Here is an 11,912-nt window from a genome sequence, read left to right on the forward strand (position 1 = left end):
CCCTACTGTGTATGTGCGAGTGATTGCGTGCCTTAATATAGTACCAGCAAAGTCAGCTCAATCAGTATATTTTGGTTTATTTGCCTCTCATTAATTTTTGTCTCTGTGAAACAGTGCACATGGTATAAATCAACCCAATCTCTGTAAAATGAAAAGAACATTATAAAATACACAATCAAACCACATGTACCATAACAACCACCTAAGTGTATAAATCTTTTACAAATAAAAAAAGAAGACATTTACAAAAAGTGACAAAAAATTAAAGGCTTTTCTTTTTTTTTTAAGAAAGGTCAAGTTAGGAGGTGGAGAAAGAAAGACAAGGAACAAATGAAATGTCACAATGAAGGAACCAAAATGCTACTCTCAATACCAAGCTGGAAGAAACCACAGTCACCGCAGTTCACAGCTCGGCATTCAGTTGGCTACTAGTCACCATGGATTGATGTCGGTGTTATAACAAAAAGGACTGTAGGATTTCATTGGCTACTGCTGTACTGTGCTGAAGTGGTGGTGGTGGTTGCCTTTTTCATGGCCCTGATCCATGACTCTTCTGGCCGGTAGGTGACCCCGAGTGATAGCAATAGAAATGTGATCAGCATACAGTAATATGATCTTTTGTTTAGATAATTAGCAGTTCACAAACACTAATTTCAATCAAATGACCACAAAATTACACATTTCTGTACTACATTGCCACTGAAGCACAGATGACACCCATTCTATAGTTGGGCCTAATAACCACATCGCATCTATCTAGTCCAGGAAGGTGGGCGGCACAGTTATAACTGATGTAGTATTATGTAATAATCAGAAATATCTGCACCCGGCCTAGCTTAGATATCCCCCCTTGAACAAGCAGTGTTTCTATTGGCAGTGGAGAGTCATGTGACTCGAGGAATGACATCATGCAACATTAACAAGGGCTCCAGAATGTGGTGGTGGGTGTCACACCACCTCCCGAGACTTCCTGATGGCGCAGCACAGGAGCATGCTAAAGATCATCCCAAACACCTGGAAGACAGAGGGAGATGTACATTACTTGTGTTAGCTCATCTCTGCACTCTGTTCATCCCCCAGCAGACACTGGGATAAGTTAATCGCACACTTACCATGACGACGCCAATGGTGATGCCCACTCCTCCTATGATGTGTAGCTTGGAGTCAAACACCTCATCAATGGCGTCAGGGCAGCTCTGCAACACACAGGCATGACTCCTTTCAGCTTTCTTTAAACCTATGCTGAACATGACTTCTGGTATGGCACACATAACAGACAGCCGGAGAGCATGCAAGCTCTGGTAAACCATTGTTGCCATAGTAACACTGCAAGGCAGTTGAAGAAATTAGTCTGCAAAGGGAAGACTGATAACGCGTCACACTATCATTATGTATTTGACGTACAGTAATTGCCCCAGCTCTCACAGAGCCTCAAGCATGACTGGCATCTGTCAGATCTTTTGGATTGTCTCTCATGTTGAAATGTTATTTTTTTGTTTCTGCATTTCTTGGCTGAAGTACTCGGCTGTGTTGGCATCCAATCTATACACACATTCAGGGTAGTTGTACCTTAGTAATGAGCTCCTCAAGTGGCTCTCCCCGGGGACAGGTCTCTTTGTCAGTGTCTTGTACAGTACCAGTTGGTCCGCAACAGTTCAGCTGAAAACATACAAAAAGGCAGAGAGAACAATATGAGCTGCAGAAGGAAGAACACATATCCCTAACTGTTTTAAAGGAATAGTTCAACATTTTGTTTTAGTTTTTTTCCAAAGTCACAGTGAGGTCAGCAGGGAACCAGGAGATTCACTGCACAGAGGTACTGTATGCATACGTAGTGTTGTTTAGCAAGAAATAGTTACTGTACCTTGTAAATTTACGTCTAAAACAACAAAAAATAAATTTACATTACAGTTATTGCACAAAATAAACAACATAAAACATGTTTAAGGAGTAGAGTGCAGGATTCATAGGATTTACAGTAGAGGCATTTAGCAGTGACGATTGCAGCTACTTCTCCCATGTGCCAAGCATCCACTCCTGCTAAAGATTCCTTAAGTGTCCATTGTTCAGGAGGTTTTTACCAGGAACGGAGTTATCGGCAGAGGTCTCCTCCTCTTGAAAACAATTGGACCGGGGGATTTAAACTGGTTAAACACTGACTAATTCAGTTTAACATGATAAATCATGTTCATGCTTCTCTGGTGCTGTTCAGCTTGTTACAGATGGGCTGCAAGGCCAGCACCTGCTAATGTATGCTCACCGCTCACCTTTTTTCTGATCCAGACTGTCAGGAGGTTTTAGCATGAGCCGATTTAAACTGATAAAAACACTGAATAAAACAGTTTCACATTAAAAAAAAAAAAAAAATCTGTGTTTTTCCAATGCCGCTTCTTGTGGAGGGGCTGCTAACTAAAGTGGCCGACGCAAAAACATGAATGGTGCTATCTAGAGCCAGTGTTTGGTTTCGTTCTGGGCTATTGTAGAAACATGACTGTAAAACATGACAGACTCTATGGACATGCTACATCGATATAAATGCCTCAGTCTATGGTAACAAAAAAAACAACTATTTTTATTTTCGGGTGATTATAAATTTAAGAAAACACACCTATTATATTTCAGTCAGATAACTCACATTTTAAATGTTAACTATTAGAGTCTGGCGTCTAGACTCCGGCCTCATCGCTCCCCGCAGATATGTTTACATGAGATACTGGGGAGTGATAATTAAATACCCCCCCTCGCCGGGGCCTGCAGGTGGATGCTGGAGTGGAGGTGGGGCTGAAAGAGCAAGCAGCAGTACTGATGCAGGGCAGCAGCAGCATACACGAGGCAAAGGGAGAGCTGGGAAGATTTTGCAGCTTAATTAGACTGCCAAATTGGGAGGGTGTGTTTTGTAGATGACATATGGAGAATGACATATGATGTGTGTGTATGGATCAGTGCAGCTCGAGTTGACTGCCTGAACTAGCTCACAGGCGTTGCTCCATTTCTACCAATATATCCCTTTAAATCCTGCACACAGGACCTTTAATTAGTGAATTACAGAGGTGCTGGTAGGCCTGTTATTGACCTTTGGAGTCTGGCTGGTTCCCTTTCCTCACACTCTTTATAGACTAATTGCCTCTCAGCTTTAGCACTAACAAAAAATGTATGAGTCCATTTTCTAAAATGCTGAACTTTTAAGGTACTTTGCTGAATCTGCAGCTTCTAATCATCTTAAATATTATGGACAATACTTCATGTGGAGAGTTTTAAAAAGTTTTGCTAAGTGTCAAAAATAACTTCCCATGGGAATACATTGCATTTGCTTGAAAACAACTTTGATGCCAAGTTTCTTTTTACAGAGTCCGTCTGTATTAGAAAGAAGCAGAAACAAAAGCAGACGTGGCTCACCCCGGTTTGAATCACCCGCAGAGTCTCTTTGAGGCGCTCGTCTTTTGTTGTCTGGTAGTTGTTGTAGGTCTGCTTGTAGAACGCTGTGATGTCATTCACCACCTGCAACACAGCAGTAAGCCGGGGAAAGCAATTTTATATACTTCGTATACTTTGTTTTTCACTGCCGCACCTATTATTGTGTGATTTATGTTACTTTTTGCCTTGTATTTTTTTTCTACATGGTGTTTTTAATGTGCTTCTTTATCTACGGTATATACAAAGGCTGTAACTATACAAAGAAAGTTATCAATTACCTTGCTTTGGTTGGAAAACACCCAGATTCCAGCCGCGACTTCAATGGCAAATATGATGAGCAGGAAGAAGAAGAACTGCAAAAAGGAGAGACAAAATTAAACACAGCCAATTGTGTGAATGTGTAACTCCATGCATGTGTGTGCGCATGTCTATTGCGTGCATGTGTGAACAAGTAAGGTCATTCAAGTGTAGCTGAACCCAATTTACATAGGCTCCTCCTCCTGCGAGATTTAGTACAAGAAGATTAGGGCCAGACAGGGCGGGCAGGCAGTAGGGAGGGCAGGAGGGGGGGAACAAGTACAGGGAAATCTACAGACTCTTCTCTGGCCTTGATACCGTTCAGTAAACAATGATGAATGTAGCTCATATTTCTTTGTGAGCCCAAGGTCAGTCCACAATCCACAGTCGTTTAAGTGGGATAACAAGTGCTGCTGAGTGAGAGCACTACAAAAATGAAAAAGTCTCAGACAGTGAATGAAACGGTTGGTCGTAAAGAGGTTAAATGTTATGTTTTGTTAAAGATCCAGTGTGTAGCATTTAGGGGGATAGATTGGCAAAAATATAATAAATATTTTCACTTAAGTGTATTATACCTGACAATAAGAATAATTGTTTTCATTAGAATGAGCCATTTCTATCTACATATAAACGCCGTCTTTTTTACATGTGAAACTACTGTATTCTGTTTTACTGGTTTAAACATTGGGTCCATTTGTTTTGGAGAGAAATCTCTGCGGATAGTTTGGCTCCTGATAAAAACCTCCTGAATGCCCTGTCAGAAATTAAGTAGGCACACATTAATTGGTGCTGGGCGACCAGCCTGCCTGTGATGTGCCAAACAGTGTGGGAGAAACACTGATTTTGAACATGAAACTGCTTTATTCAGTGTTTTTCCCAGTTTTGATCACCTGGTCCGTTTGTTTTGGAGAGGAAGAGACCTCTGTGAATAATTAGGCTCCCTGTAAAAACCTCCTGAACAATGAACACCGAAGGATATTTAACCCGGGAAAAGTTTCAGCTGGTTGCAAACTGCAGTCCTTCGTGCTAGACGCTATTAAAACCCCTAAATCTTACACACTGTTTCTGTAAGTCAAAAGAAGGGAGAATTATGTGAAGAATAAAAACGTGGTACAAACCAGTCCCAGCATACAGGGGGACTCCTGGATGGCCCCGCAACATCCCAGAAAACCCACCACCATCATCAGTGCTCCAGCTCCTATGAGGATATATACACCTATCCACACATAGAGAACAGATACAGGCGTGTTTAGTGTTTTGCAGAGCTCACATAAAACTCTCTAAAACTTTAACGTTTGCTTAAATGATAATAGATAGCATTCCAGCTCACAGACTGAAGCTTCTTACCTGTGTAAAACACATATGGAGAGTCTGATCCTTCAAACAGGCCTTTGGTCTTTGGGTCTAATCTTAGCCACAGGCCTATAGCAAAGACAGCAGTGCCTGCAAGCTGGAACACAGAAACATGTAGACTTTCATATTATAGTGTTATTATAGCACCCGTACCAGAAAGTGTAACAGTGAGAAATTAAGCGCAATAAAATTTCGGACAGGAAGTATACTTTTTATACGCAACTTCCCCACTAATAAAGCTGATTATGATTTTACCATACCAGCTAACAGTTACCTTGTCGCTGTCTTTAATTTTAAAGCTCTTTTTCTCTTTTCTCAGCTGCTTCCAGTTGTCATTTCAAATTTGCACTGACAGGCCCCATCTGGAAGCCTTCCTCTGGCCTCATCTTTACGTTCTGTTTCAGTTCTCAGTCCAGGAAGAGGTTTCCACAGTCATGTCATATCTAAATCTTCACCACCACCACCACCACCACCAGTATGTCGTCTCCAGTGGGGTAAATTCTTATTCTGTCTTCACAAGGCCATGACATGACAGTGCCCAATCACCAAAGACTTTCTATACCTCCTCAGCAATTCCTATTGCTTGACTGTAGATCAGTAGAACAAAGATTTGTATCTACACACATCGCAGCTAATTACCATTCAAATGTAGCATCAGAGCCATTCAAAATTAAATTTACATGTTTTAACTCTTGACGAGGATAGTTCTTGAGACAGACATTTGTAACTCTTCACCAATCAGATCTTGTAGTGGTATTTAAGCAATTGATGGGGAGCACGATATGCTGTTATGTGTAGGTGTGCATGTGAATGCATCTGTGTGCAATACGTGGACCTAGAAAACAAGACCAGTCTCACCTAGCAGAATGAGATGAGAGAAAAAACAAGGTTCCTTTGCTTTTGTTCACACATTCCCTGATTCATCAACAGATGTATTTAATACTGACACAAAGTAGCATGTGAATCCATCAGCACAAACATAGCATGCTAACAAAGAAGCATACAGTCTGTATTTTACATTGTAAATGTCTGTGCATGGTGCCATGTTAGATAAAGTGCACACACAGGCGCTTACAGGCGTGTGAATATAGATAGGTCAGTGAATTTTTAACCACAGAGCCTAACTGGAAGATGGCAATCTGTTTTAGTCAGAGGGTGTGCGTGTTTCCGCGTGTGTTCTACTGCTCCTCAACTCTTTTCATTATGTATACCTTTGTATGTATAATCTTATTTATGTATCATTATATGAACAAAATGGCAGATTATGATTTAGCACAAACGTGTACAGTAAATGTGTAATACTTGACGGGGAAGCTTCTCCACTTCTCCCTCACTCTCTCTCAAACACACACACACAACACAACAAGACACCATTAAAAGTAAAGCACACCTACCCAGAAGAAAAAGTTGAAGACAAACATGAGATATTTCACACACTTGATTCCCCCAGCGACAGCCATGCTGATTCAGTCTACACACTGCGCCGCTGTGAGTGTTTAATAACTAACTTCTTCCCAGGTGGAGGTGAAGCATAATGGTGTCAGTTAAAAAGGGTGGTGGAAAGAGAAAGCGTTCTCAATACCACGCCTTCATACAATCACCTGATCATACAGTCAGGGAGTGGCAAGAGAGCCGACAAACTGACCCCCATTGTGTGTGTGTGATATGAATTCCAGCCAGGGTTCTTTGCTCTGTTATTGTCCCATGTTCATGCATGTTTGTGTCTGTAACTACTGCATCTGTGCAGGTTATGTGGGCACACAGGGTGTTATGAACTGGAGAGGTAGCAGCAAAGAGGGCTCTGTCGAGGCATGTTGACATAAAACCCTTTTTTAAAATACCTGTCTAGCAGCATATTTACTGCTCTGCTGTCTGAACTGTGTGTGACTACAGTTAATAGTCTGCTCTCAAATATGATTACTTCCCTTTCCTACTCCCAGAAGCTGTTTTTATTGAAAGCGAGGTGTGTAAATCCTGCTCTTGATGCGCTGACACAAAGCTGTGCACCAACACTCTTGTTGTGTCCAGGCTGAGCTGAGATCAGATATCTGTGTCATGTGATCTGTGGCTGCATGGACAGGGTTATGACCTGTTTGTCATATCTTCACTTCCTGTTTAATCCAACACAAATAGCAAATAGGGAACATCTGCATTTATATGTGTATTAACTCAATATGATGGACAAGATATTGTTTGGGTTACACTTTAGTGTCGTCTTCCGGGTATGAACTTACTATATTCTTGCATCTTTGAATGTTTTGATGCCCAACATTGGTTGTGATGCCTGGATCGTCTTCTTTCTCACGCACATACACACACTGGGAAATCCCTGTCTGCCTTGTAATGGATGGTTATCTATCTATAGCTGCACAAATTATAAACTTCCATAAAAGGGCAAAACATCCATCTGAAACCACACACACAGATCACACACACACACACAGGGAGATCACAAACAAACGGACACAACAAGACACACCCTGCAGGCTTAGGGGGGACGCAAATAGCCTATATGGGATATCCAGGATTCATTTACACACACGGGCTGGCTCCAGGACATGCGCAACTCTTCACGTCACGTGTGGCAGCAGGAGCCTTAATTATTATTAAATCAGTCACATTCTCCAACACAATAAAGCACCCACCCTCCCCCTCGTTGCAATTATTAAAATGCCGTGCGCGCAAACTCCAGAGTGTAGTCTGCGCTGTGGAACTGGGTCACTTGGCCACCGGGGATTATTCTTCCAGCCCGCTCGGTCTCCACGCGTATTGGGACACTTTGTGTTCACTGGTGGCCGCTGCCAGAAATAATGCAGGGGGGCACCTCAGAATATACTGTGATAAGTAACCGAGTCTGTGTGTGAGTGCTCGGTACGATCCTGCATCTGGGACACCGTATCATTTCATTCACTAGCCCATATAGTAACCTGCTCACACACGGATGCGCATGCACGCAAAGCTGTCTCCCTCACGCACATGAAACAAGAGACAGGATGTATGCGTTTATCTGTGAGAACAATACATTTCGCGTCAAACTCACCCAGAATACCAGGTTGAAGGCAAACATCAGGTATTTGATGCACATCTCTCCTCCCGACAGCGCGGCCATGGCGGTGCTTGAGCTGTGGATCTCACTTCTGCTGGTATTACCTTTTTCACAACCCACGGTGGAATAGAAGACCTTCTAAATAACAGTCAGTATGCAGAATGAGGTTATTTGCCGACGCGCCTGCACTGATACGCGCACCGTGCTGTGCGCGCCTGTAGTGGTCCGCCCCCACACATAACGGACTGCAAAAGCAAAGCCTCCTGTAGCTTTTCCTTTGCTTTCTTACAAACTATTGCTTTATTCTTTGACATCTGGTTTCCTTTTTAATTCATAAAAGAGCTCTAATAAAAAGAAAATAATCAGTAGCCTACTATTCGTGTATTATTTTTTTATAATATTATTACTTTTCAGTGATGCAACGGCATTCTTTATAGCATTTTTGGCATTTTCATCACTATAATAATCATATATTCCTACAAAGGGGCTTGGAGTAGCATTTGCAACACTCATGATGAATTTTCAAGTTGTATTGCACTAGTGTTAGTGTCTCCAAATACAGATGAAAGCATTTTCAAATGGCAGCTCTCTTAGGAAACCTATAATGGTCCATGCCCAGCGTGTGTCTTCCCTGCACACAGAGGTTCAACAATACCCTGAACAGCATCCTGCGGTGGGCTTTTTGACCGCAAGTTCCTGCAGCACCCTGGGCTGTGCGATGACGTAATTTCCCCAGAATAAGAAAGGCGCGTTCATGGATTGCATATACTGTACATGAATGAACACGGTGCACGAGCCGGTCCGCGCTACCTAGCCCCACGTCTCTCCCGGACTCACAGCATGCACACAGGCATGTACACATAAACAAAGTGACCAACCTGCTGTTTTGTTGTTTCATCTATTTTGGTATTTTATTGTGTGCATGGTGGTTTTGTTGTTTGCATCACGCTTCCTAACAGGTCCTGCTTTAGTGTACATCACATTTTACATCCGCAGATAGTTAAAAGAAAGTGAGCTCTTCTTTATGATTATTCATACACACTATAAAGGGCTTGTACCTAATGGCTTTATTGGGACTTACCAAATTATTGATTAATGGCTTTTTAGATTACTTAATAATAGTCAGTCATTAATAAGGACTTCATCACAGAATCATTCTTTGACCACCAGTAACCTATGTCCTGGAGAGAAGTGCGGAGGATCTTAACCAAAATCTATTATCAATAATTTAACATTTACTTTATAGATTGTTGTTAAGAGAAGCCTATATTATTGACATATTAAAGGAATAATTAACCCACAAAATGACCATTTGTATTTCAGCTAGTTATGCCGTGTTGCCTTGAATTCATGAAGAACACTTTGGTTTTCTTGCCTCCACGGAAAATGGCGAACACATTGATTCATTGATTGATTGGGGGCCATGTTAACAAAAGCAAAACTGTATAAAAACATTCATTTACAAACTCTTGCAGAACTCATGCAGTATAATCCAAGTCTAATTTATTCAGTCATATGCTCAGGACTGCCTAAACACGTGCATTTTCAAGAAAACCTTACATAAAACTGAACTGAAAGTGAAATGTATCTGCGCTCTCTTCAAAGCCAGACTCCAAAACTATTCTATTGATGTATATGTATTGTAGTTAAATTTTCACACTTACAGCCTCAGCACAGTGATTATACATATTTTATTTAAATATCGTAAGTGCTAGTGTTAAACAGTGCTGCATAATGCACATTTTATTTTCATTTTCAATGCACATTTTCATGGCTATTTTATTTTATTGCTTTATATTTACACACTTGTATTTCATACTCTTACTTATTATAATTCTCTATTCTTCACATGGGAGCGACTGTAATGAATCACAGTCTTCACTTGGGGATCAATTAAGTATTTTCTGATTCTGATATTCTGATTCTGAAGATTTTAGTGAAAATGCATGTGTTTGGAAAGTACTGAGTATATTGGATAAATGAGACTTGGATTATACTGCACGAGTTGTTTGAGAGCTTGTTAAGGCATATTTTTTCAGATTTAGTTTTGCTGTTGTTAAATGTGGTCACCAGTCAATCAGTGAATCAATATGATCATTGATTTCTGTGGAGACATTCAAGAAAAACAAAGGTCAAGGTGACATGGCATGACTTATTGATGTACAAATGGTCATATTGTGGGTGAATTACTCCTTTATTATGAATCATTTGCAGGAGACTTTTGCTGGTGGCTTGTTCAAAGGTACAAAACTCACTTCCTTTCATAAATTACTGTACCATTTGTAAGTGCAGGCTTTATAGCTTAATAGAAAGTGAGAAACTCATTAGTAATTATGATTGGGTCACCAACATTGATTACCAACATTAAAAACTGCATTATTATCAAATTGAAACATACATGGGACGGCACAGTGATGCAGCGGTGAGCATTGACGTGTTTGCATGTTCTCCCTGTGTCAGTGTGGGTTTTCTGTGGTTGCTCCAGCTTCCTCCCACAGTCCAAAGACATGCAGGTTCATTGGTGACTCTAAGTTAGCCGTAGGTGCGAATGTGAGTGTGAATGGTTGTCTGTCTCTATGTGTCAGCCCTGTGATAGTCTGGTGACCTGTCCAGGGTGTACCCTGCCTCTCGCCCAATGTCAGCTGGGATAGGCTCCAGCAACCCCCCGCGACCCCTAACAGGATAAGTAGTTCTGGAAAATGACTGAATAAAAACATACATACATATTAATATTAAAACATTTTAAATATTCTGCTCACAGGTGTTGTCAGTTATTTAGACCTTTGCAGGTGTGTGGTGAAGCATGTCATAGCAGGAAAAACACAGGTGCAATTTATCATAACATTAAAAATAACGGCATTCCAATTACAGTAGGTGAGCTAGGGTGATATTATTGTCTGTGGTGGCTCATCTTACTGAGCCATCTTTAACCAAATTTGTTTTGCCTGTGCCTTTTTGGTATGACAAGTCAAATGTCTCCTGGGAAAACAGTCTAAAGGGCTTTTCACAGAAGATTTTGTGACATGTCACAGTAGGAAAATAAGTTTCAGGGTCCTGTTATGGTACATTTCATTGCTGCTCTGTTGTTAGGGCAACAGGCTTGGTCCCTATTTACTTCCTGTCAGCTACCAAGGGAAATATAAAATACAAAAATGCTTTTGTGGTTTCCTTGTCAGCAACTGCATTAACAAACATTCCAACAGGAAATGCACAGGGACCCATTTAGATTGTTTATGTTGTCGAGTTTGAAACAGTCTATTGTGCATGCTGACTCACTGTAAAACTGTCATGGCTTGAATAAAACTAGCGCTGTCTTAGATATTTTGGGGCTTTGAAACTTCAATGAGAAATATTTGTGAGTAATTGAAGCTTTGAAGGTGGCTGGGATAAATAAGAGACATGGACATCAGCTGACGCGTCTAAAATAACCTGGCAATTAGCCACTTTCTTAGCACGCAAGTCATATATTAGCCGTAATAGCTAGAAAAAAGAAAACATTGCAGGACGGCTAAGCTGCTACTTTCAGTTTTTAGTTGATTTGCCAAGATCGCTGTAGATTTGTGATTTGCCAATTTCATTTGGCATATCTGGCACTTGACGTTTTGGGGGTCATCTTGGTCTGTTTTGAAACTGTTCCAGACATTTGACATTTTTGACATCTTGCTAGCGTATCTGTAAGCCTGTCAAACTGTCAGTGTATCTCAGTAGCGCTGCACTGCTAGTTGCTGACACCAGATGACAGTGAGTCAGAGTTTAAATGTCCTTGTCTGAGAATAACTACAAAAAATTATGTTGATGCATA

The 11,912-nt window shown here is 41.0% G+C and overlaps 1 protein-coding gene across 2 annotated transcripts; it reads right to left on the reverse strand.

The window, feature by feature from the left end:
- Positions 1 to 60: 60 nt before the first annotated feature.
- cd9a (CD9 molecule a) lies at positions 61 to 8,304 on the reverse strand. Of its 2 annotated transcripts, none has more exons than XM_049574289.1 (8): positions 8,105 to 8,304; positions 5,059 to 5,161; positions 4,830 to 4,927; positions 3,693 to 3,767; positions 3,397 to 3,498; positions 1,570 to 1,659; positions 1,113 to 1,196; positions 61 to 1,014 (listed from the first exon to the last, which is right to left on the reverse strand). In XM_049574289.1, exons 1-8 carry the CDS (start codon positions 8,171 to 8,173, stop codon positions 949 to 951), a joined length of 687 nt encoding a protein of 228 aa, XP_049430246.1. In that variant the 5' UTR covers positions 8,174 to 8,304; the 3' UTR covers positions 61 to 948. The 2 variants fall into 2 exon arrangements, with proteins under 2 accessions (XP_049430246.1, XP_049430247.1); XM_049574290.1 differs by lacking the exon at positions 8,105 to 8,304 and adding an exon at positions 6,459 to 6,618.
- Positions 8,305 to 11,912: the final 3,608 nt, after the last annotated feature.

Source organism: Epinephelus fuscoguttatus, linkage group LG4 (assembly GCF_011397635.1).
Source record: "Epinephelus fuscoguttatus linkage group LG4, E.fuscoguttatus.final_Chr_v1".
In the NCBI taxonomy this organism is placed as follows: Eukaryota; Metazoa; Chordata; class Actinopteri; order Perciformes; family Serranidae; genus Epinephelus; species Epinephelus fuscoguttatus.

Coding starts and splice junctions, on each gene's coding strand:
- cd9a (XM_049574289.1), bottom strand. CDS start 8,173: ATGGCCGCGCTGTCGGGAGGAGAGATGTGCATCAAATACCTGATGTTT. Junction 1,660..3,396: donor TGCGGGTGATTCAAACCGGG/GTGAGCCACGTC, acceptor GTATGTTTTCAG/CTGAACTGTTGCGGACCAAC. Junction 1,015..1,112: donor TCACCATTGGCGTCGTCATG/GTAAGTGTGCGA, acceptor TCTGTCTTCCAG/GTGTTTGGGATGATCTTTAG.